Below are 27,068 nucleotides of genomic sequence, written 5' to 3'. Positions count from 1 at the left end.
TTCATTAGTGAGCTCTGCCTACTCAGGGAGACCTTGTTAATCAGATGCCACAACTCTCAGCCTGTGCCTGTGCTGAGTCTGTACTTGCTTGTTTGCAGATGTATTGCTAAAGCCATAGCAGGGGAAAAAAACCCAGCAAAAAAACAGGCAAACCCAGGAGACCTGGAAGGAAATGGTGCCGCAAATGGGGCAGAGTACAGTCCAATACTGGGAGCTGGGTCATAGCTCTGTTGCTTGTTGCATGGAGGACAACATGATGAACAGGCTTTATAACAGCACTTGTAGTTTGTGTTTTAATCTACCTCCGTGTTATCTTACTGAGGCTGGGAGCTCTGACCCTGCCGGTCCCTCCCAGGGCAAGACAGGGTGAGGGCACTTACGGAGCAGAGCAGTTCTGCAGCTCTCCTAGCCTGGAAGGAGCACAGCAGAGAGGCTGCACCCAGCTGAGTACACAAATGGAAACGCTTCCCGTGTGCCTCACATGGGGCACGGGCCCTTACTTCTTCTCACCTACAGCATGGCCACATTTTCACTTTCCATAAATAAGTTGCCTCTGAATAATAAGATCATGAAAGCTGCTGGTTCTAGTTTTGACTGACTGCTGCTCAGGCTCCCGTGCCACTCCTCCAGTGCAGGCTGAAACAAACTCTCCGCAATCAGTAATGGGGAGAGTTTCATGGGCAAAATGCATGGGAAGAGACAAATAAATCTTTAATAAAAATTGGCAAGAAATAACAAAACTACAAGATACAAAATGACATCAGATTTGAATAACCCCTGCTCAGAAATCTATTTTATTTTCCATTACAAAATTCTACCATAAACCTTTTGGCAAGAATCCTACTAAACAGTTTTTGCCAAAAATTTGTACCCATGAAAGATTTAACAACCTCTGAAAAAGCATGAAAAATCAGACACTGATTTCTGTCACGACTGAATAAAAGGAGCTTTGGATCAGGCTCTGAATGTGCACATTGTGGCAGCACTCTTATTTTTCCCTTGTGTGCTAATTGCTCACATTCCTGTGCTACCATAAAACCCCGTTTCTTTTGCAATGCCCTGTCCCATCAATCCACCATGTGAACAGAAGAGGGGAAAGGAAGCAAAACCAAAAACATCTGCACTACCTTGAGGTTAGAATACGATCCTATTACATGTGGAAATGGGCATCAGTCCTTGCTTGTCTGGTTTTATGGGCTCAGGCTTCTCAAGTGCTAAATCCCATGGGAATGTGCTCAAGAGTGCTGAACACTTGACAGGACTCAGCTCTGGGACTGCTGGGAAAATACCTCCAGGGGAGAGAAAAGCCTTTCTCCTTATTTGGGCCAGGACAGAGAACTAAGGTAGCAGTTAAACGGAAATAATAGTGTTAGCAATAAAGCAAAATGGCAACTGAAAGGAAAAACAAGTTGGGAGAGAAGAACAAAGGTAATGAAGCAATCCAGCCCTGACAGGAGCTGTGGAGGCACATATCAAAGTCTTTTTTCCACAGGTCTCAATTTATCCTCAAGGTTTTGGCGTTACCAAACTTTATCCCTGCAGGCTACATGAGCACCTCTGTTGCTTTTAAGGCAGCACACAGGCAGTAATGAATACATGCTGTGGTAAAACAAGGCAGAACCCATGTGCAGCTCTGCCCTGCGGAGCCTCCAAGCCCACCGCTGTCCCCTCCCTGCTGCTGCTGTTGGCACAAGCCGGCAGACTGGGTTTATGGCACGGGCACAGCACTGCCATCCACTTATGAAGCCTGTGCCCAGGTTTTTCAGATGTTCAAACCATTTTTTTTATTCCAGAGAATGCAAACTCAACAAAGATTTCCAGGGCTGGCTCCTAAGTAGCCATAACATCAGACAGCATAGGATAAGTACTCCCCTGGTCCAGGCGTGACTGCAGAAAAGCATTTCATCGTCAGTGTGTGGCAGGCTTGCTGCCCGGGGGAGGTGAGAGCTAGAGGGAAAATGTCCCTGCCTCCCACTCTGCATCATCCCTTATCAACTATGTTGCTAGCCAGGAGCGTCAGAAAACACAGCAGCAGAAGGAGAGCCTGATTCTCCTCTCGCTGCGGCTCTGTGCAAGCGATGCCAGCCCCGCTCAGTGCAAGCCTCAGAGAGGGGCACCGGGGCTGTGGGGCAGGCACAGCATCACTCACCGGGTATTCAGTACTGGCAGGCGAGCGCCTGCTGCTCCTGACCGCTGCTCGGAGCCCTGCGGCAGAAACATGGGAGTTATTCCTACCCTGCCGGCTGGGAGCGTTGCTCCGTGCCCCCGAGCACTATATCCTGAGACCTCTTCCCCAAAGGAGGAGCTCTTCCACAGCTTGTGCACGCTCTCGCAGTGATTTCAGTTCACCCAATCTGAACCTCTGCTCCCAGGAACATGCAGAAATTAAAGCCCAGATCCCTACCAATATTGAAGCTCGATTCTTCTATTTCATATCACCATTTCAAGAACTTTACATGATAAAATATACCTATTGAAATGGTTATTTCCACTATCAAACTCTTATCTATCTAAAAGGCCTGATGATCACTGCTTCGAACATTTTTCTTGTTCTGTTTTAAGCTTGTCTTGAGATGCAGAGTGGGGGATAAAAAAGAAGCTATAAATCATCAGAAAATGACAGAAGTATCACATGTATTTTCTAATCAAGAGACAGGTACAGCTCTAATCCAGTTCAGCTCAGACACATTCGCAACAGAGCAGGTTCAGCTGCCTCCACTCACCACGCACACCCTCCCGACCGCATCTGTACTAGCTGCCGATTATAATACTATATATTCTGCTTTACCATTGCTCTGTTAAAAGTTCAACCCCAAATTGTACCACCACGTTTGAAAATAATTTTCTATGCCTTTCTCTAAACACAGCAGACGGACTTGGAAAGCAAGTGAAGGCTGCCTTTTGCATACTTTCCCTTTTCTACTCTGACATTTCCTGACTCCAAACCAGCGGACACTAAAATAGTTCAGACGTGAATTGGGTGGGGGACCTCAGCCACAGACCAACTGTGCAGCCTTTAAAACTTTCAGCACACGGATACTTTATGTCTTACCAGAAACGCTCTTACAGCATTCGAGGGTCTGTAATCACCCACAGGCTGCCTGCCCCGTTTGAAAACAGAAAACACATTCCTATTTCTGACCAGTCATGTCTTATCTGCAGAGGGAATTACTGGTAAAGGGTCATACCCTCACCCGCCCAGGGCCTTTCCTATAAGGCAGGAGGTTCTGCCTGCAGAGGTGAGGTATCGGACAAAATATTCACTTCTACTGAGCTCGTTTTTGCAATTCTTGCCTTGTCCCAAACAGGAGCATGACTGGTATACCGAAGAAATTCAGGGTGGACAGTCAGAAACGTCATCCTGCCTTTTCTGAAAGTGTCTGTATCTTGGAGAGGTCCGTAGCTGTGCAGGGCAGCCTATCTGAGGTGCATACGTACAAGAGGTGCAGTGCCTGTATGCATGCATGCTCTTCTCCACAAAGCATACAAATAACACCAATATAGGTATGTGCAATCAGAGCTTCACGAATCATTCCTAAAGCAGGTGAACTCAGCTAGGGCTGTAATAGCACTTATGGTGGCTGGCTGACTTTTTCATGGCTCGACTACATGATTTTCTAGTAAGAATCTAATAAATCCTGTAAATTACTGAAGGATTAACATAATGGTTTCTGATGCAAAATTATTTTCTTATGCTACATGCTGCAGGCAAATAATGCCACACTATATGATCATACAAGAAAAAATATGAGGGCAAATGCAATTATTTATAAGACTATGTCGTTGTTATCAGTATTTAAAGTATATTGTGTTGTAAATAAAGGCCATCTGTAAACAAACATACTAAATAAAGCCTACTGAAGGCAATGTAAACACTCTTATTTAACTTTGGTAAGTTTTCAGTCAAGATCACCTGCTGTTTTGAGGAGGTTTTCCAGAACACATTAAGCACTTAGGACCACAAGTTTCAAACAGAGTACATGGCTCATACTCTCCTATATCCCACTCATGTACATTCCTGCAATTTTTTAACTTGTAATTTAGATTTTAAGAAAATGAAAAAAAAAAGAAAAAAATTGTCACCCATATCTGTCTGCAATTAATTTTGCTTTACATCAGACCAACACACTGCATCTAGCTGTAGTCTTTAAGATGCCATGCAAAACAATGGCAGTGAAGGGCACAACATGCCATGCAGCACAGTTGTTTTCCAGCAGAAGACAACCATAAACCTCTGGGTTAAGTAAGAAAAGGCCACCTAGCACTTGGTTATAAATACATACTGGCAATGGAAAGCACACTACCAGAGGGAATCCAGTATGCCAAAACTGACATTCTGACACAGCAGTCCAAACCCACGGCCATGCCAACGTTGCCTCAGAAATGCAAATCACAAAATACCTTCAGAATCAACCGCCGTCGATAAACTCTTGTAGTAATTCTCTGCTCTTCATCTGAGCTCGAATCACTCTCAATCTCACTGTCACTGTCACTACATTCCTAATAAATGCAGTTTTAGTACATTTGAACAGCACATTTGCAAGACAGAACATGCTGATCAGGACTAGGAGAAGAAAACAGAGGTTATCATGGACAGTGTTTTTCCTGTCTCTATTATGTACACAATGACTTGCAGTTTTGCTCTTAAAGTTTATGGTGGGAGGAGGCCTTTTTGCTCCTTGGCATGCTGTAGCTTGATAAGTATACCAGGTATGGAATACCTCATCAGCTCTTAAGTCTCAGAAAATGGTATTTGGAATGCATCCAACCTGCAGAATGTCTAAATCTTACGTACCTGTTAAAAATTTTGCGTACAAAAAAACCTTGTCATAACTGCTTGCTTTAAAAAATTAATGTTTCAAACAAATGGTATGGATTCACAAGGTATGGGAAGTGAATTCCCTCATAAAGAAAGACGACAGTCAGACAGAAAGACTCAGTGGAGCACCTCCACAAAGAAGACTGAAAAACTTCTTCATGAAAATGGCTTTCCTGCTCAGTATTTATCTGCTTTTAAATAGCAAAACTGTAGTGTGAAGTACAACCATTCTGCATTTTTTAAGAAGGGAACTGGCAGACCTTGGCTCAGGGCAAGGGGGAACAGCCTGATGCTGGTCTCATCTTGGTGCTGGGAGGTACTACAGCCACAAGCAGGCATCTGCTCTGTCCTGGCACCCTCTGTCAGCTCCAATGTTTTCTCCTCTGAAACCCAAGATGCTACTCGGCTTTGGGGCTGAGCAGCTCTGTGTGCACTTGCCTGGAGGAGGGCTTCATACCTATGTGTGTGACAGACACAGGGCAGAGGCCCTTCTCACATCATGTTTGGCTGAACCAACCTTTTCCTGAATAGAGAAATTTGAAAATTACCCAATGACAGCCTAAAACTGATTTTAAAGTCACAAATAGTGGATATTGCTAACTGCATTACTGTTTCTCTTTTTGAATCTGGCCCAAGACATGCCAAACAAGAAGCATTTCTCAGAAATGATGTGTAAAACAAGAGTAGGCATAGGCAGGTGGCGAAGAAAAAAGACTATATAACAAAAAGCATTTAGGGCAGGATGACAGTATTCATCTACGTGTAAAGTCTCCTGCTGTCCTCTGACACTAGCCAAATATATATACAAGAAAAATATAATCCAATCCTATCCTGAAGAAGTAAGAAGAAGCAGGAGAAGATTCCCAGAGGGCACAAAGCTTTTGGAGGAAGAATTATTACTAATAAACAGCTTCAAGTGGTTTATTTGTGAAGGAATTCTGACACTGGGGGTCACCTTGACCATGCAGTGGACATCACCCTCTTTGGGATAATAGAGCAACTGTGCTGTACTCCTCTCATTTAAAAGGATCAATGGAACCTGATGCTTGGGCATTCGTAGAGAATTATACGGCCTACACTGTCACTGCACTGCTTTTGTAAACTTCTGGGCATTTATGTGGACTTGGGATGAGGCCAACAATTTGTTTCATCCACATCACCAGGCAGCAGCCCAATATCAATTGTCTGAGTTTATGTCTTGCTGCAAACTGTGTGCCAAAACAGTGACGCAGCCCTCACTCTGCAGGTGGATGATTATTGCTTCTTAGCTTTTTCCCAATGGGTCACAGAAAAAATCTCTTACTTTGGGAAATAATTTTATTTTGTTCCCTCTTTCTTTCCACAGAAATAAATCTGTTTCTTCCATACTTTTCTCTTTATGGGTCATTTCTGAAGAACGCCTTGCAGAAAGACTGCAGTTGAAGTTCTCTTTCTGTTTTCACAACAGCACATGAAGTGTCTCACCATGAAATGGATTGTGTTAGTAATTAAACTATGGACTTCAAGTTAGGTAAGATCAGAAGATATTCTTGAAGAAATATTGACAAGATATTAGAAGCAATTCTTGTTGTCATTCTAACAAACACTAGTTATCCATCCAGGCTTTGTGAGAGATCCACGTCTAGAAATCACATTTGCTGATAGCAGTTTATTCAAAGATCATGTCTATAAAAAGACTTGTTATTTAGAAGATAAGTGTATCACCCTTTACCAATAAAGCAGAAGTAGTGCAAAAAGCATGCATAAGAAAAGCACGCACTTTTTCTTCCCAATCCAGATGGGATATCTGAAAGCAAAGACCACACAAAAGTGGATGACAACTTATCTCCTCACTGATGGGAATCCAGAGGGGGAAATGCAGCCATGTTGCACACCCTCACTATATTACAGTGTGCATCTACGCTTATCCCTGCGTTTAAACTGAGCACAATGGTATTAGACCGAGGTCTGCTCCAAAGCCCACCAGCACTAAAGGAACTCTGCCATCTGCCTTTAACCGCCTTTGCAGAAGGCTTTTACTTACATTTTTAAGTTTTCCAGAATTAGTGAACATTGGGAAAGATCTTCGCTGCTTCAACTGTGTCACAAACTAATAACAAGATAATAACAATCATATGCTGCATAACTGCTGAGACTGATTATGTTACCATCTAATAAAAGAACTCTTCGTTGTATAATTGAAAGAATAGTTTAAAATGAACTAATTTAAGCCTGAATGATTTATTGCAGCCCACCACAGCCAACATTTTTATTGTGCTACAATAAAAAAAAGCTATATCATGTAGAAGCAATTATACTGCAATGCCTCGCTTCCAGAAGTTATATTCTCCTCCTGTATTACGCCCAGGAAAAGAGAGTCTCAGCAGAGAGAGGAATGTAGAAGAAACTGCAATTCCCTTTTTCAGCCTAGTTCCCTGCAGGCCCTGTGGTCTATTCCGTGATGACCCTCCCACTGCTCCGGTGCGAGGTGCACGCAGCTGCGGGGCTATAAGCCATTCTTTGAACCAACTTTACTTTTAAGCTTCTGGGAAATAAATATAAGCCACTGAGAAAGCTATTAAAATCTTCATCATCAGAAAACAACTTATAACTGAGGTTCTGCAGTTAAGGATGGGCAATCCAAGCAAGGTAGAAACGAAGGGGAGCCCCTTAGAAGTTTTTTAAGAAGAAAGAACCACCACCTGGAAAAGTGCTTTACACATTTGGAAAACTTTTGATCCCTCTTGGTTGGATGCACTTTGGAATAGGGATGAATGAGGCCATGAAAAAAAACCATAACAAGGACATTAAATATTACCCAAAATATATTTTCCTGAAGACGAACAGAGAAAAAAAAAAAAAAAGCAGAGGGTGTTGGGGACAAGGAGCAAGATAGGGGTCGAAGAGTCCCTATAACTCTTTGCTCGCTTCAGTGTCACAAGAAGAGGAAAGGATGAGGAGGATGAGACTTTGAGCAACCTGGTCTAGTGGAAGGTGTCCCTGCCTGTGGCATGGGGGTTGGAACTAGACGATCTTTAAGGTCCCTTCCAACCCAAACCATTCTATGATTCTATGAAACATCAGTGGCATCACCTTACTGGAAACAGATGGAGGAGAGCTGAGCTGTTTGGCACCATTCGCACAGGTGGTATGTCAGGGCAGGAAAGGAGCCTGTTCCCCAGCGACGCGGGACAGCAGTCCCAGCAGCTGCTCTAACCTCTTCCAGGGCTCGGGGCCAGTCAGGCAGAGGATTATGCAGCCCTACTTGGCTCCTCTGCCTGCCCAGACTCTGCCTCATTCTATGCACACCGCAGAATACAATTTTCCCCTAACTTCCATTTTTCTTAATTTAGCAATAAATAGAAAAGGCATAAAGAAGGATTAAAAAAAAACCAACCCCTGTCACAAACAACATTACAAGTCTTACAGAAAATTATGTCAAGCACTATGTCAAGCAACAGAGACTCCTCACACAGCTAATAATTACAGGACATACTGTACCTTCTGTTCAGACATTACTGCTCCCTCCTCCTCTTGGATGCTTGTTCTTGGCTTGCCATCCTCAGAGGTACTCCAGTTCATCTTCTTCACACTGACAGGCACAGATGTTTTGTTGCCTTCTGTTGTTGGCTTGCTAGTCTCTTCCAAAGGTTTCTGATATGCTGTTGATGATAATGTTTGCTCATCAGTACCAGCTGAAATTTGGGGCTTTGTTTTCAGGGCTTCTTTGTCACTCTGTTTTCCCACATCATTTAAAGATTCCTGGATGTAGGATTTAGTTTTCCCCTCTGCTATGGATTCGGAGAGGCTTCCGTTTGTTTCTGGCTTCCCTGCTTCTCCTTTGACATATGAGGTAACAGAATCCCTACATTGGTCCGAGCTACAAGAAAAAGAAAAAGAAGAATAGACAGCCATTCAGTGCTTAAATCACACACACAAGGGCAAAGCACCGAGCCTCTTACTGAGCCTTCCTTCTTAGCACATACGTTTCAGGCAGAGAAAAGTAAATTTTTAAATTCAGTTTGCAAACATCAGTCTATTTAATAGCCTTGTCTTCTGCATCATGGTATCTTTGCAGAAGCAATGAGAATATGGTGAGCACTGGAAACAAGGCCAAATATTTTATGTTAATCCCCTTCCACTTGCAGGGCGTAAGGAAAAAGATAAAGAAAGATGCACAAAACCTACTATTTCCCTTGTATAATCACAAGATAAATCCCCAAGGCACTAATTCTTTAACCCGCTCTCTAACCAAGGAAGTGATGAAAGTATCTGTTACCATGCAATTACCAGTAACGGCCAAATAATTAATGTTATTTTTCCCCCAAACTACAACATCTGTACTCCAGATAAGTCATGCCTTTTGAAAAATATTAGTATCTGAAAATAAATCCTTAGACAGTGCAGAGTTTCAATAATACACAAAGCCAAAGGCAAGGAAGGTTACTACAGGATAAAAAGCTGACCAAAATTTTGTCTCAGATTGCCTACGGTCAGGTTTAACCTGCACTTCTGAGGCACGGTTTTCTTCTCTTTTGCATCTTTGCTTGCTTTCAGATAAGCACTACCACAGTACACACGAAAATACTATAGTTATCTGCTAGCAAAACTCTTAGAAAAGATAGCAAGTTGAATTCATCTAGTTAGTAATGGATATGCTATCCTCTTAAGGAAGCTCTTTTACTTCTAGAAGTGATCTGTTTTACTAATTTAACACAATATAAAATACAGAATAACAATGCTTGCTTAACAGAACAGAAATCACATCAGCAGTAGATCAAGTGCTTTTCAGTCCTGAAAGCCAATCCATTTGCTGAAATCAATGGCCAAATTCCCACTGGATTCAATAAGAGTATCTAATGCTACCTGGAACCTTAAAACATCCTGAGTCAAAGATGCAAAGGATGTAAACTGCTGACAGACAAATCATCACTCTGAAGATAATCATTCTCTGCTGATTTACAGCTCCTGCAGACCTGGCTCCTTCAATTAGTAATCATGGAAGCCACATTTAAAACAAAGGCAGACATGGAAAAAGGTAATGACTATCTGAGGGAAGGCAAAGAGATGCAATGAAAAGGATGACTGATAAAAAGGTACTTGAGAAATAAAAGTAATGTAGTATCCTGGTTTCACATAATGTACGTTCTATAGTCCTCAATGCCAGTTACATCTATGCACCACTTAGATTAATTAAAAATGAAAATACACGAGATAAAGAACACAAAAAGTAATATTATCCACTAAACATAATATAAACAAATTCTGAAATACCTTTATTAAGACTGAAACCTGATAAATACACATTTTTAAAGACAAATATGTCCAAGGCCAAATTGAGTCAACTATTATTTTTTCTTTTAAATACATATATATATATATATATGCATATATACGTGTTCTCATTGAAGAGTAGAACAGCAGCCTCAGCACTGCTCCTGGAGGTAAAAGCAGCATGGGAAGGCTTGCTTACACACATACTCTTATACAAAGGTGCTCACCTATCATCCAAGCGATCTAGCAGGCTACTACCTATTCTGCGTCCCGATGTCGGTGGCTCGGTGACACTTGACGAGTCAGGCTGCCAACCTGTAATTGAAGACATTTCGTGTTCTGCTTGTTGAACATCTTTAAGAATTGACCGTACTCTTTCTTCCGTCATCTCCTCAGACTCCGCTCCTTCTTCCAGATGAATGTCCTCAAACAGAGATTTAAGCTTTTCTTCCGTCATCTCCTCATCAGTACCAGACTTTTCTCTCTCAGGCTGTTCAGTCCTTACTCCTGTTTCACTAGTCTCTTCACTCTGCCTTTCTTTAGCATCTTTTGATATCTCGCCATAACTACCAAGATACCGTGGAAAATCCTTAAAGTCCACTTCCTCCAACTGGCTCTCGCCTACGGAAATATCTTTAGGTGTTCCTTCTCTAGGCACTGAGAAATCGAGTTTGCTGTCATCCAGTGAAGTGTCTTCTTCAGTCACCACTGGCGGTGCTGCTGCTGTACCGTCTACGTGTCCCTGGGAGGTCACTAACACGTCACTCAGCCTACTGGGAGTTCTAAGGGGTGACTCTAGGCTAGAGGTGTCGCTAAAGAAATCGTCCTGATGGGAAGGGGTGGGCGGCATGAAGCGCAACCCAGTGGGAGTTTCCAGTTCCACTTGAACGGTGGGATAACCTAAGGAAGACAGCACATTTGGACTGACTGGGATGAAGCATGGAGCAACAAATAAGCAAACGTCAAATGATTCATGAATTACTTAAAGTATGAAACATATGAGGAGGTGCAGGTGTATAAGAACAAATGCAGTTCTGATAGATTTCTTTACTTTGTCCTAAATAGATGGAACAAAAAATGAGTACTGCCAGTGCATAGTACAGTGAAGCCAGTACTTTTGACTATTTTGTAAATAGTCTGTAAAGATTTCAGCAATTGTTTTTGCAGCCATTTTAACATTTTCAAGCTATACCAGATTGTCTTATAAGCATGCAATAAATCAAATGCGGACAAGGATGGTTGTCCCTTTATATCCAATACAATCTCTTTCAGCCATATTGTGTAAATTTTTCTTTCCCAGTTTTTATTTTTTTAATTTGAAAGTTTAATAAGTAGATTTTAAAGACAGAAGTAGATCATAACCATAGGACAGCCACTTTTTTGTCAGTAGGTATGATTTCTAAAACAGGCTCACATTTTTCATATACTTTTATATAAAAATACACAATACCAGCAATACAATGCTACTAATATATATCTCCAATTTAACCACAGAGCCACAAGAATGGAATACTTAAAGAATGGGGAACAGAAATGGACCCTAATGAGAATACTAAAGAATAGTAGATCTAAATACACAGCTAAAAAACTAAAAAAGGAAGTTAATAAAGGGATAAGAGAACACAAACACAACAAGGGAGAGCTATATGAATATTTCAGGTACAGTGAAGTTACACAGGTGAGAGAACTGTGGTGAGTAAGGAGATCTTGGTGATCTTGGAGAGTGAGGCGATCTTGGTGACATGGGTACAATCAGATACACTGATCAAATCAAGAGAGAAAAGAAAAAAAATGATGAAAACATGGGAAAATCATACAAAAGGATTAAACTGAATATAAACATAAAAATTACAACAAAACCTGAAGTTCGCTTTCCAGCAAATAATAGGTTGGGTAACCTTCGAAAGGCAAAAATACATGCCATGGGGTTAACTGGACATTGCGCTGCCTGCAAAGGGAGGTGCGTTAACAGGGTTTGGTTTTTTTCTTTCCTGAATCAGCTGAGAGAAAGGCAAAGGTGGTCTGGTCTTGGTGAGGAAAGGAAGCTTGAGGTAGGTTCAGAGAAGAGGAGAGACAGAAAGCAACTGCAGAGAAGCGTATTTTTGTCATAAAAATGTCGATGCTACTATTACAAGGCGCAAGCAACATTTCAAGAACAACTTTCTTAAAATGTCAACAGAAAATTATTTCTGTAACGCAATGATTCAATGACCAGCAACACTGCTCAATAATGGAGGTACACTGAGCTTATATGCTCTGAAGAAAAAAAATCCTACTGAAATACAGAGAAATCCCAATACATACTGGAACAAATTACAAAAAAACAAAGGAAATGTTACTTACAAAAGAAAAATCTTATTTAAGGAGCTATTTATAATACATGTGACAAAAATTAATGAATGTAGCAACCCAGTGCCTGTTAACTAACATTTAAAAGAAGAAAAAAAAACATTTAGCATCTTCAACATACTGATAAATAATAAGTATACCTATGGCAATTCTGTTTTACAAGCAGAATTTCATTTATCCTTTTAATCTGGCTCAAAATTAACCTGCACAATTCTGTTCTTAGTGGGTACAGCTTCCATTTGAAGAAGCCAAAGAACATATGTATTTCCAGGTAACTGGGAAAGCATGCAATACCAAGTACATTAACATGGGCAAGCCTCAAACACAACTATTGCAGGAGAAAAAGATTCAGGTCTTGTCAACCGACACCGAGGCTGGTGGGAACAAGCTTCCTCAGGCATATGTTTGTGGGATCCTGGGTTTATTCTTTGGGGTATTAACGTGCAGCCTATGTATCGTACCATGAGTGTGCTTTAGGAGAGGAAAAACCCTTCACATTAAAAGCAATTCATTCTGTAGAACTCACTGTCTTGTCTTAAAGTCTAGTTTATACAACATTATTGTGTTATTGGACATGTCACTGAACTAAATACAACCATGGAATTCAATTACCATCAATCGGATCATGAAAAATGTTATTTTCATCTGCAAAACTTCTGGTGCCTGAAATATTTCCATAATCAAATATTGGTCCTTCCAACAGGGTCACGATATCTATTCGATTAATTTTTGTCAATACAGAAGTTAAGGCATCAGCTGAAAAACAAATAAGACACGTCAGAAAAAAGTTTAGCATTGCAGAACTGTGTAATCATTTTTCTCAGTTACATTCACAATGCATTAATTATAAATTGCTGGCATACATTTCTGGCCCGATGCCTTTGGTACTAGCAAACCCCATCATTTGTCTAAGGAGTCATTCTGCTCCCTACTTATTCAAGATCTACATCTAAGAGCCTTCCCTCCCCCCCCGAGTATAATTCTATTACAACACAAAAGGCACAAAGAATAAGGTCAGAGAGTTCTTAAAGAACATATTTACTTACTACTGAAACAAAATATCCTTTTACTGGAGCATAAAAGGAGTGTAAAAATCCTTTTACCATTGTGTTTTGAGGAACAACAGAATAGGTAGCCACGTAGGTAATAATGCATGTAAGGCTATTCATGCAGTACATTGTGAAATCTCATTTACAGTAATCTTGTTGCGAGAACACAGTAATACTGGAAGTTACTTTTATGGTGAAAAAGATCAAAGTAGACTCAAATATTGTGTAGGAGCACGTGGATTAGAGAATGGTAATGAACACCACTGACCTAACACAAAAATCAAAACCTCTCTTTCAATTTGAGCACTTCAAGCGAAATGCACAGATAAAACTAGCAGAAGCAGCACAGAATCAGTGTCTCCAGCACTCATCACAGAGGGAGGTTTAGCCTTTGCTTGCAACCTGCAATACTGCGAGACTACCTAACTTTTCCAGGCAGCCTATTTCCATGTTTCAACGTTTCTTGCTATTGGAAAGTTTGCCCTCATATTTTCTTTACTGGAATTTAGTTCATTGCTTGTCCCATCAATTATGGATGTAAACAGATTATTTCTTTCTGCATATATACTGAATAAATATGACAGGTTTCTGACTTCTGTTAAAAATATAACCAAAACTTTTTCTTCCATCAGTGGTTTGCAAAAGACATTCATTATGTTCTGTTCAATTTAACCTATTTAGAGCAGGCAACAGATGAAATGGGCTATAACTTTTAAACAACAAAAGTAACTACTTGAACTTACTTGTAGCATTTTTCCCATCTCTGGTAACCCATTTTTTTAATAACATGAAGCTTTGAGCAGTAAGAGAATTTGGGTTTTCTACTCGGATTTGATTTATTTCATCCACAGAAAAATTCAGTTCTCTTGCCAGTTCTATAAAGACAAAAAAAAAACATGCAAGAAAAGAAAACAACAAACAAAAACACCAAAGCAAACACAAATCCCTCAATTATCCTGTCAGGATTAAAAATATTGTCTTTCTTAGATCACAAAGTTGTCAACAAAACTACCTGACACAAACTTTACAGATAACGATGAACATGGCATTATATACTCACACTTTAATTTCCTAAGACAGACATAATTCTGAATTTCCATCATCTCTGTGAGCTATTATCATTTTTATACCCAGTAAGCCACTTAAACATGGGGAAAAAAAGCTCTGTGGAGACTACTTCATCACCGCTAATTTATAAAATCTGTTTTTTCTGGTGAGCGTTACCCCTTTGCGAGCTCGCTGTGCAGCTCGGCACCGGTGCTGCCGTCACCTACGCCCAGGGAGAGCTGGCTGCTGCAGCTGTAAGCCTGTGAAGGGCCAGCTCTGCCCACCAACATATGGAGGTACAGCAGGCACGCAGTTAGGCAACTCCACACAAGGCACCGACTTGCTGGGGCACTGCTGGGCTCCCTGCAGCCTCCAGGGCTTTGGGGAAACTGCTGTCCAGATACAGATGCAGCCCTGAGCCTGAGTAGACAGATCCTCTCAACTCCTCGGGTGAACGTCTTGAGAGGAGAGCCATTTTAGCTATTTTCCCTTTAAGGTTCTATTTGATTTATTGCAAGACCATGAGATAATTCTTCACAGCTATTTCCTATTAGGCATCTTTGCCCAGCAATGGTGTTGCATGTTTTGGAAGGCTGGGCTCACGGTGAATTCGGGAGAGCCTGATGCGGCCTTGCTGCAGGCTTTTCATAAAAGACTACCTGAAAATGTAATAGCGAAGACTAATTTCAATATTAAAGCAGAAATCTTACCTGTCCAGCTAAGTCCTAGGTGATCGGCTACAATTGCCATCCTTAAATCTGTCCGTTCACATGGACTCTGTGGACCTGTGATTTACAATTTCTCGATTAAAAAGGTTTTGCACAGAAAACCACAATACCGGACAGTAGTTTATTATAAATAATAGCTTTAATTTGACTAAGTTGCCGGTGCTTATATTGTTTACTAGAATGGTAGTGTGCCCTAATAACCTACAAAGCAAATTTTTTTCACAGCTTTTATATTTTCACCTGTGTAAAGCCAAATGTCAAACTACATGATGTCGTGTAATGAAACCAAACATGCTGACAATCTAGCTGTTAGACTGTACACAAGTTGTTCAATTACTGGTGGAAACCACCAAGACCAGATTATCATCTATTTTCTCTACTTTGACAGAATAAATTTGCTGTCACAAAAGAAATCTTTCAATTTCTGAGTTACATCAATTTTTGAGTTACATGAATGTCTTCAGCATGCTTCACTAGCTTTCTACAGTACAGGATTTGTTTAAAGGAAGAAAGAAGAGTGTAAGACAGCACATACAGATGACAATGACAGAATGAAAACTACAGTTAAGTCACTCCACAGGCAATCACAACAGTTCATGCACTAGGATCAACAAGTTGAAAGTTTTACAAACTAGGCTTGATCTCCACGAGGTGAGCCATGAGAGCTCCAGAAACCTGACTGCCTTCATTCTCACCAGTCCTCTTACTCCTCCTCCTCTCACTGTCGGCCTTTTCAATCTTTGATTTTATAGATGCTGCCTCTGTTCTCATGTCTCTAGCAGACTTCGATGTAATGGAAGGCTGGTAAACTTGAGTAGCTTCTGATAAGGATGTGTTCCTTGATGTACTGTCTTCTTCATCATCAGAGACCTCTGACTGCATCTTTTTCTCTTCATCAGATAGACGATCCACAAGCTTTAAAGTCTCACCACTAATTCCCTTAAAATATTCAATAGAATGTTTACATACCTCCCTAAGCTGATTTTTCCTTACTTTAACTGTTGTCATGGTGACGGAGGTAGATCTTACCTTTACTGGTAATTTAGAAGGAAGCTGTTTTGGTTTTTCTTTCTCTACCTGCTCTTGTTTTGGCAGGGTTGGAGTTCTTCTAGCTAGATTACTCCTATCTGTATTTTTTACAGGAATCCTGGACCTTGCTTCTAGACAGGTAGAATTATTATTTTGTTTTGCTTTGTCAGGCTTACTAGCCTCTCTCACTTTACTCCCTGTATTGCTTTGGAGATTATTTTGTGAAAAGACTCCTTTTACTGAGCTGGCCTTTACAGGAAGCTTTGATTTTCCTCTAGCCCCTACCAACTGTGTTGACTTTTGCTGCTCTCCGTGTGGTTTTTGCTTATCTCTTACTCTGTGTCCTTGTGTTGTCCCTGTACCTTTTCCTGAAGTGCTTTTCGCTTGATTAGCTTTCTGGAGGGAACATTTTGGTTCCAAATGTTCTTTTAGCACTACATTACAGATAATATCATCTGTAGGGACAGCAGATGAATCCAAATTGTTGTTGTTATTAAAATTATCTTTTGGAAAATCAGTGTTTTCTGTTTGCCTACAGCTTGTCTGGCTAGAAGCTGAGCTCGAAATCATTGCTACAGTTTCATTTTCTAATCCCTGACCACTTGGCATCACAGCTTCTATCTTATCTGTCACTTCGCCAGGGCCATCTTTCTTCAGAGTCATGGTGGAAGCAGAAATTCCCATTTTAATTGGTGTGCGCAATTTGGGATCAACTTTAGAAGCGTTTACCGCTGCCGATGATTTTTCCAGTGAGTTACTACCAAGTGTTTGTTCCATGCAATCTCCACTGGCCTGGATGATGGGCTTATGTTCAACTGCTGTTGTTTCTACTGGTCTCTCTAGGTTTGTTTCTACAGTGTTGTCCCCTGCCTGTGGCTGTGTGATGGCAGTGATTGTACTTTTATCCCCTTCCCCCTTGTCCCCTGACTTCCCTTCAGAAGTATGCTCACCAATCTGAAAAAATTGGAGTCTTTCTTCAACAAAATCCCTCTTGCTCATGTCAATTGCACCACTGCGAGTCATCTCAAACATCTTCCCTTCATGAAATGGGAAGGGGTTGGGCTCGCTAGTTGGCGTACTTTCATCTGTTGGAGTTCTGGCTGGAGTTGTATCAGGTGTTGTTGCTTGAGATCTGTCTTCCACTGCCAGACCAAATGGCTTAGCCTCATCATCCCTTGATTTAGTCTCAAACACTTCATCGTCACCTCGGTTATTTGACCATGGATCAAAATCTAGACTCTTGGTGGCCACCGTTTTGAAAGGTGTTGCAAATTCTTCATCTACTTTGTAACTGAAATACGTATCAGGAAATACAGTCCTGTCAGGGTGTCTGCCTTCCAAAGTGAAAAACTGTGCCCCTGACTTCTGTTCACTCTTATCTCCACCTTTTTCAGAAGCTGGACCCTTTGAAGGTGCCTTGTCTTCTTCAGGGCCTACCTTGCCTTCCTCCTCAATGACTTCAAGCTTACTCTGGCTAAAGCAGCGATCAGTCTGCTTTAGAATACCTTCTGTAGTCCATACGTCCTTTTTGGTTTCAACTGCCGGACCTGAAAGTTTAGAATCACTCTCAGTTAAACCATCATCTTCATCTTGCAAATCATAACCATCAAGAGAGTCAATCTCGGTCGCATCGGTATCATGGGAGAATTCTGCAGTGGTTGCTATGGAACACTCTGTGACAGACTGGTCATTATTATTCCCATTTTGCACTACATCATTCTGGGGTGAATCAAGCCCAATGTCAAACTCATTAGGCTTCCCCGAAGTGGGATGTCCTAACTCTTTGTGTTTCTCAATCTTTTCAGGGGCTCTGGGTTTTGAGGTTTCTTTCTGGTCGTCTTCCAGTTCTTTCAGTTTGAATGTATACTTTTTAAGTGGAACAGGTTGATAGAGAGATTCATCATCACTGGAGTCACTGACATCTGCTCCTGGTGGCACAGGAGACGGTGGCTGTACTCTTATGACAGGTTCAGCCAGTTGGCATTTGTCATGTTCATCTTGCAAGTTCACTTCTGTCATCTCCATTTCACTTTCAGTGGAATAGTGCGGCTTCTTTTCCAACTCGCCTTGATCTGCATCCAGTGGTGGAGGAGGAGGGAATTCAATATAGGCAACTCTGTTACCTTTGGGTCTTTTGTTAGAGTCCTTATTTATATGGTTAGGTAACGCTTGGTCATTCTGTGGTTCCTCAACTTCTGCCTGTTTTACAGATGTTGACTTAGCCTCTGCTTCCTCCTCTGATTCCTCAGATACCTCAGGTATAGGGCTGGGCTTGCCTGGGATATAAGCTATTAGTGAGTCGGGTGTTTTAGATGTAAACTCGTAACTCACTTCCTCCGAACTTGGTGTTTCTGGTGTTAAAGGGCTTTTACCAGAGCTATCTATAAAGGACACTTGTTCTAGTGTGTCATCTTCTGGACTGCCTTGTGGAGAAGGAGGTTGTTTTTGCTGTCTAGCTGTGTAAAATGTCCCCCTTGTCTCTTGTACTGTCTTACTCTCCTGACTGACAATTTTCTTTATATTTCCTTGTTGCACCTCTTTCTCATATTGCTTTCCTACTTGAACAAAACTGACATAAACAGGTAAGGTTTTAATTTCTTTTACTCCCTCAGTGCTTACTAGCGGTGCAACTTTATCCAAGTAATCACTGGCACCAGGGCCAACTAACTCACTCGAAGGAAATTCCTTTGCTGGACTACTTTCTAAAGAGTCTGGTGATTTGCTAGGGGATATCTCTGTTTCCTCAACAGGAGAACTTAGTCCTATCGAGCTCTGCTGCTTGATAACTTTTCTGATTTCTGAATGCTTTATTTTTTCATCTTCCACATAATCAATCTGCCTCTCAGCTTTCTCCTTAATCACAGCTGATTTGGATACTTTAGCTGAAAGTTCATAGACACCATCAAGCATGGTTCTCTTCTCCTCAACAATTCTGACTGGAATATGGGACACAGCAATTTCTTCTTTCCTTTTGGATATTTTATCAGCCACTTCACCATTACGCTCCCCCTCTCTGACAACAAATTCTCTGTATAAAACCCTTTTTGAGGGAGATTTTACAGTCAGTTTCTTCACTTCTTCTGAATGAATTCCATTTGCTGCCAGTTTGTGTTCTGTCACAGTGATAAATTCACTTTTTTTGTCAGCTTTAGCTTCAGCATGATCCACGTGGTTTTCTTTTACTGTATCTGGAACCAGCACGTGTGAAAGTTTTTCTTTTTGTGTTTTATGATTAGAAGTCCCAGGACTTTCCCACGTCCTATAGATTTTTTTGTCCCAGTGTCCCTTCGTTGTTGAGTCTGAGCCATACACCAAGTCTTTCGCCTGCGGTTCTGAAAAGTATTCTGGCATGCCTTTAATCGTGTCAGTTCTTTGGTTTTGTGTGTCTGAAGCATGAAAGTCTTCGATAGCTTTCCCTTTACCTGGAGCAAAATCTTCCTGTGTTTTCACCTCTTTCTGTAAAGCTGTGCTCCCATCAATGACCTCTACTTGCTTTGCATGTTTCTCTCTGGAATAAAACTGATACACTGGTAACTTACTTTCTTGCAATTTCTTTACTGGAATTTTGGACTGACCATCCAGCTTTTTTTCTTCGTGAATTATGTCCTTACTCCTTGGACTTATACTTTGTTCAAATTTAAGCCTAATGGAACTGAGCTTTGATTGCTTCAGCTGAAATCCAGTCTGCGAAACCTCAGGTACTCCAGTCTGCTGAGCGCTTCCTTTGTGTTCCATAGTTTGTCTAGAGTCCTCTGCAGGTTGCACAAATATCCTTTTTTCAGGACTGCTGGGCAAACTGGACGCTCTTCTTTCATCCACCTTAGGAAAGCATTTCCCATCATGTGCATACTGCTTCACCTTACTCCATTCACCACCAGACGATGACAATTCAGAGAGTAGAACTTTCTCAGGGCTGCTGCTGGCAGAGCTCTGGCTAGAATGTATTTCTTTGCCATTTTTTTTATGCTGCTTTTTCTCCGGAGACTGTAGCTCATCATTCAACTTCTCCGTTTTATCCCGAAAAAACTGTGATACTTCAGTCAGTTTTTCTTCTGCCTCTTTAACAGTCCTGTCCACCCTGTCTTCATATATCAATTTTTCTCTACCTCTATCTAATCTGTCCTCAGAAAAGCGCATCCACATTGCATGTTTTGGACTACTAACATCTCCAGTGTAGTGTAACACTGTCACTTTATCATAATGATCATCTTTAGATATTTTACCTACACCATTTTCAGATACATCTTTATAGATTTTGGAGAGAATCTCTTTTTGGGGGGCAGTAGCTACTTTTTCTCTGGATCGTTTATCAGACCCCTGTAACTCTGCACTAAGGGGTAGAGCATGGTCAGTAACTGACTCCTCAGTATCAGAGTGAGACACATCTAGCTTTTCTGAAAGAAGCATTTTCTCAGCAAACCTGTAAGACTCCCCTCTTAGTTCTGACAACTCATCATCATGGTATTCTATCGAGTGCTGACTCAAAAGCTTCAGTGTTTTGTAAGAGTCATCAGACATGAGTTGAGCAGAACTAGGGCGACTGTCTTCTTCCTGGGACACGGGAGTGTTAACTCTAGAGGATTCCAGATAAGAAGGAAGTGACTCTTCGGCTGTGAGCTCCTCTTCTTCTTGCTGACCTTGTTCATCTGAACAAGGAAAAGCATCACGTTTTTCCAACTCTTTTAAGTTAATATCTCCCCGAGGTAAGTCTTTCTGATATACATACATTTCTTTTTCTGGATGCTTTTTTGTTTCTCTAATAATGACTTCAGTAGGTTCAGCCTGATTACCTTTTTCTATATGGACCTCTATTATTCGCTCCAGTTTGGGTTTCATTTTGCTGTCCTTCTCTGCATGTTGTGGTGAAGTTTCAGCAGACTTGCTGACATCGGATGTTACTGATGATTTATGTTCAAACAGACCTGCCAGTTCTTTGGAAGGGTCACGTCCAGACTGAAAAGCTTTCATTATGTCATGAACAGACATTGTTTCCTCAATTCGTTCAGACGTGCTTTCAGTGCATGGAGGTTTATGATAAACCATCCTAGTCGTTGTAGTGATATGAGTTTCTTCTTTTACTCGGACACCTTTACTAAGGACACACTTGTGGTCATCTTCTTCGCTGCTGCTGGCTTTCATTTGGAAAGCTTTAACCTTCTCTTTAATAGATCCAGCAGGTTTTTGCTCCAGTTCTGTAAATGTAGGGGCAGGTTTCGAGGCTGGTAGTTCCTCTGCTTTCTGCTCTGGAATTTCTTCGGACGACGGTTCGTAGCTGCGGATAACATGAACTACTTCAGTTCTGGTTTCTGTAATGACAGGAGGGATGGGTACATCATGGAAAAGGGGTTTTGGCCCTGTGCTTTCAGCACTTTGTGGGGCAGAAGGTGTCTTTTCACTCCTTGTTTCAAAGCCACTGTCAGATAAGGGACTTTTATCTTGATCGTGTTGAGAAAAGTCATCTGGAGACTCTAAAATAGTATCTGTTCCAAAAAAGGAATCTGCAATTTTACATAACTCCTTTTCTGATGTTGAAGGCCTCATGGAGGCTGGAGGCATTTTAAGTTTATGTTCCTGCAAAGCAATAGCTGGTTTTAAAACGCGTTTTTGTCTTTCTTCACCTTCTTTTTTCCCCTCTTCAAACTTGTACTTTATGTTTGTTAATGAACTGCTACCGATATCGTTTGCTAAGTAATCAATAACTTTTGACAAGCTATAATCCTTTTCTGACATTGTTTTAGTTTTAATTTGGACCTTCTCTGGAACAGATATAGGAGGGCTTGTCAAAGCATGCTGTCTCGCTTCATCAATCTCCTCTGTACTGAACTCTACCCAGTCATCCTCAGACAGGTGTCCTTGATCACTTTTGGATACCGTAGTCGACCCTTTACTTTCTAAACATACATCTTTTTTCAGAATCTCACTAACTTTTACTAAGTCCTCTTTTACTTTTTCAACAATTTTAAAAGGCTCTTCATCATCAATTCTACCCTCTTTCGGTATCTCAGGTTGGAATGGTTTGTCCTCTATGACATCTGTCTGCAATATTGCAGTCATTCTGATTAGATCCTCTTTCATTTCAGCAACATCTTTCAGTATCTCCTGACTGGAGGATAAAGAAGATGGTGTGGACAATTTGAGAGCAGAGGGTGCTAAAAACAAGGATGATTTTATTGGAGATGAAGTTCGATTAAAGGGAGGCTGCGCACGTGCCTCTGTAGTCAATGTTTTAATAGGTGACAGTAACGCAGCAGCTGATTTTGTAAGTGAAGACGACTCTGGGAGCTTCTTTAATGCTGGTTCGGACAAAACATTGACTACAGAATATACCGGCACTGTTATTGTCGATGAAGTAACTGATGAGGTAGTTGCAGATATTGACCCAAGGGCTGTGTACAAAGCACCTGCAGGAGTTGTTCTTATTGACTGGAAAGCTGATGGTGCTGAAGACACAAATGACCTGAGTGGAGAAAATGACATTGTTGTAGCTGTTGAAAACACTCTCTCAGCTGTGTCAGCAACTGTGTTAGCAGCACAACTTGCAGAATGTGCAGCTGCAGCGATCTTGTCTTGAAAAACAGCTGCAGCTTTGGATCCATTTATTAAGTTGGCAGAAGACGGGTATTTCAGAGGTGACACAGATCCATTAAGCAATGGTACATCTGTGTGCCCAGCTACATGTTTCGCTGGCGACGAGAGAGACGAGGCCATCATGACTTTAGAAGACGAAACAGCATCAACTGCTGACTTAGCAGGTGACACCACTGACTTTAGAGGGGACGATAAAAGTGAAGATGCTGATGTGATGACCGATTTAAGTGGCAAACTTGAAGAATACATGTTAATGTTGGATTTGGGGGATGCTGGAGGCGTCATGGTTATGGAAGATCTCTCCAAGAGAGATCCTGCTGTAGTCACTGGAGATGTCCGAGAGGGGAATGTGGTAGTGGATGCCAGCCCTTTTAGACTAGCAGCTTCTGTGACTGCGGGAGCTCTGATGAAAGAGCCTGAAGTAACCTGTATATTGTATGGAGGCTGCGATACCACAGTTTTTATTGGTGAAGAGATTGTCCGAAATGATCTAATCGGAGATGCTACATCACTAACAGATTTAACTGAAGATGTGGTAGAAGCTCCTAATGTGGATTTGATTGGAGAAGCAGAAGAAACAGACCATATTGATTTTAATGGGGAAGCTGTAGGAGTGTTAGAGGAAGAGCTTGATAAGGAAGTGAAGCCTGATTTGGTTTGCCCAGGCACTGTAATTGGAGCTGTTGTCCATGACTGATAGGGCCGTGTTGGAAAGAATGGCTTGTATGAGTAAGTAGCAGGTAGGGATCTTGTTGCTCCTGCACTCCGTTCAACTGTTTCTTAAATTGTTAAATTAAAATCAAACGTAAAATCAACAAAAATGTTTGAAAAACAGAGAGACCAGAGAAGAAAATTGGTCAGTAAACGTTGTAATATTACAAAAAGCAAGTACAATTGTTTGCATGAGTTAGGATGAAGGAGGCAAAAGAAGATTTAAAAAGGAAAGATAAAAATAGGAATGAGCCATATACTGATGACTGGTCCAAACCAAAAAGCAACATGATATGAAAGACAGCACATAGCAACCAAATCTGCAAACAATGAAGAACAGAAAACACAAAGAAGGAATCCATAAGGTAAAAATAAAACCACATCAAAATTTCTTCTCTTACTTCCTATTGACTTTCTGATGTGCTACTTCTGAAATATTCGTATCAGTTCTATTTTGCCTGTTTAGGTATGTCTCTGCTTTGTGCTATTAGAATTATCCTTTTAATAATTTCTGTTGTTGTTGTTCTATTCAGATATTGAACCTATACAAAATATAAGCTTGTGTAAAATTACATTATATAGCTAAAATCTTTTTTTTAAACCACTCAGAACTATTTCATGCAGAACCCAAAATTCCTTTAAGTGACAGGCAACTGATGTGCAAACTGTGAAGCAATTAGAATAAATTCAAATCTATATCTCCCATGCACAATTCGGATATGCTTCACACTCACAAAGCCAATAAGAGCAAGAGCTTTTCTGAGTCAATAGTTAAAAAAAAAATAAATAAAGAAAGAAAGAAAAGGAACTTTTGCATTTGTTTCTCATGCGATATTCCTTTTGTTTGGTAAAAATTAAAGTAAAACTTTACATGAAATGATTTTAAGAAGCATATGTCATACATGAAATATGGAAAGTATGATATATGATAAACGTGAGCAAGCAAAGCAACTGAATCAGTTTTTATTCATGCACAATATATCATGTCAAAACAAGCACAGAGATTAATACATTTGTATGCTGTATTAAGCACAAATATATAAACCTTACAAAGTCATTTCACAAGAGACCATTAAAAGAAGAGTACACTTTTTCTACAAGATGTAGTGTCTTGGTACCTTTTGAGGAGATTTCTTGTATCAGCTCAAAGACAGACCTGTTCGACTTTACATCTCTCAAAAGGTAACATTAGAAAAGCAGTCAAAGAACAATATATTATGCAAAAAATTCCTGGCAAGGACAAACCTGTTAACTGTTATCATCCCCCAGAACACTCGGCTTATTCATAGGCATTTCGAACAAAATCATCATCAACCACATTTTGCATCACAGGAGGTACTCATGCCAGAAGACAGTATTTCTGGGAATCCCATTACCACATACATATCCTCTGATAACAGCAATGACATTCAGAGAGTTGACAGTGAACGTAACTTAGAGGGCTTTTTTTTCTTTAAAGTTGGAGTTAGAAATGGAACTAAAATATCCAAACAACTTATTCAACATACCTTTCTCTGAAGTTACACTAATAATTTGTCAAACCTGCTTGATCTGTCTTATAGACAGACAGTAACTTACAGTGAAAGAAGCTTGACAAGGCTAATACTAAACTGTTAAACTTAAAGCACACACACTCTTATAGAATAGTAAATATTCAGTATACCACAGGTCCATATCCTGCAAGGAGAAATATGCTGGTCCTATAGAAGCCAATCAAAGCCCAGAAGGCAATGTGGATGGCTGGTGATATTGCAGTATTAGAACATTTAGGTTGAAGAGAGCTTGAATACTAGGCCTGACTGGCACAGCCTATGTCAAGAAACATCAATTTTTCCTTGCAATTTTATTTTTAAGCACAAACATACTTCTTTTTTCCCCCCAAAGAAGAAAACATAGTGTACTTCATTACATGAGCTAGACTTTATTATGAAGATTAATTAACAGCAGCTGCTAACATTCACCAAAAGTTCATACAGTCCCAAGTCCAAGAAACAAACCCCAAAATCATTCGGAAGAGAATTAACAGCAAAACAACTTGTTCAGCAGTTTGTGTTTGGAAATGTCTTTAGAGGGACCCTACTGCGCTCTGATGAGCCAGTTATCACTACTGGCTAGTGAGGCTATCAAACCAACAGGATTCCCTCTTAACTGCTCTTTCTCCTGTTAAATCACGGATTCAGACATATTTAAGATGCTTTTTCTGTGCTCCTTATTGCAGTTGAGAAGAAGAACTGATACAAAGAAAATTGAGTAATTTACCAGTGTGTGCAGCTATGACATAACTCAATCAGCTGGGAACTGGGCAATTTTACTATTTTTAAATAGCAAAGAAACCCCCACAACCATGCAAGATTTTAGTGTGGGATAATATTCTAAAGAGTGGTTTTATATAACAGCCTTTTTTGGCTACTGGACATTCTTGGCCTTAACAGTTTCCATCACTCTGCATCCAAGATTTTATCAGAAAACAGATGTTAGTTACTACCTCTGTGCACCAAACTACACTTCCTTGCTTGCAGCTGGTAATTGAAAGCACTGACTGAGCCCATACAATTGGCCCCAGCACAGCCCTGCTCCTCTTCAGCTGCAATCAAACAGCCAGGACTGAGCACGTTCAACCACTGCAACACACCTCTTCTGTGGGGACCTCGCAGCTGGGAAGAGCAGAGGGGCCCTTTGGTCCCTTTCCCCGAGCAAGGATGGAGAGGCAGGGGAATATCCCACCTTCCTCGCTCTCTTCTGCGCTGGCACTGGCAGAGGTGCAGAGGAAAAACATCTGTATGTGCGCACATGCACGCACACACGAGCATGTGTGAGTAAGACACAACAACCCCTGCTGCTTCTAAAACTTCAGGAGCTGTGCCAGCAAGTTCACTGGAAATAGGTAGAGGTTCATCACTCATATCCAATCACTGGAGCAAACACCCTGCGGTGCAACGCAGCCACAGCAGCAGTCCTGGCTCTGTGTTGGGTAGCATGTGCTCTCTGGAAGAGCTGCACCTCCAAGATCACATCCTCCCCTCACACCAGCGTGGTGCAGGTGGTAGAGGCAGTTGCTGACTACATGCTATGTGTGCAGGAGGTGGTACTCAGGCTGATGGCCAAACCACTATCTATGATCTTGCCTGGCAAACAATAATTTTTGCATACCCTTTTTGGGTAGCTCACAGCCTTAAGTAGTAACCATTGCCAAAAGGGATAGAATAGTCAAAGAATAGTCAGGAACTTTACTGTGTTTACCCATCTTTTTTTTTTTTTTTTTTTTTTTTGAGTACAGCTCAAGTGGGTTTAGATTTTTTCCCCTCCAACTTTTTGCAAATGAGACTTAATGGACCTTTGGTGAATAAATAAGACTTTTTTTTCCCAATGAGGCCTGAAAAAATAATTGTAAGCAACATACACTGCCATCAAACTCCTTTCAAGCAACTTCCTTTTTCCCTCTCTCTCAGTTCCCATTAAGCCTTTGACGATACCTTAACAGTCCATCAAGATGTC

The 27,068-nt window shown here is 40.9% G+C and overlaps 1 protein-coding gene across 5 annotated transcripts in view; it reads right to left on the bottom strand.

Moving 5' to 3' along the window:
- ANK3 (ankyrin 3) overlaps nucleotides 1-27,068 on the bottom strand; it is a 311,217-nt gene that overhangs the window by 11,185 nt on the left and 272,964 nt on the right. For 4 of the 5 annotated variants that reach the window (XM_068400124.1, XM_068400125.1, XM_068400127.1 and 1 more), the window contains 6 exons: nucleotides 15,228-15,302; nucleotides 14,214-14,345; nucleotides 13,034-13,177; nucleotides 10,300-10,972; nucleotides 8,300-8,678; nucleotides 4,402-4,500 (listed from right to left, as the gene is read on the bottom strand). In XM_068400124.1, coding sequence (XP_068256225.1) covers nucleotides 4,402-4,500; nucleotides 8,300-8,678; nucleotides 10,300-10,972; nucleotides 13,034-13,177; nucleotides 14,214-14,345; nucleotides 15,228-15,302 — 1,502 coding nt within the window. Of the gene's footprint in view, nucleotides 1-4,401; nucleotides 4,501-8,299; nucleotides 8,679-10,299; nucleotides 10,973-13,033; nucleotides 13,178-14,213; nucleotides 14,346-15,227; nucleotides 15,303-15,940; nucleotides 23,636-27,068 lie in introns of all 5 variants that reach the window. The other variant, XM_068400123.1, reaches the window with a different exon arrangement.

Source organism: Nyctibius grandis, chromosome 4, assembly GCF_013368605.1.
Source record: "Nyctibius grandis isolate bNycGra1 chromosome 4, bNycGra1.pri, whole genome shotgun sequence".
NCBI classification, from domain to species: Eukaryota; Metazoa; Chordata; class Aves; order Nyctibiiformes; family Nyctibiidae; genus Nyctibius; species Nyctibius grandis.
This window is presented reverse-complemented; position numbering and strand designations above follow the sequence as displayed.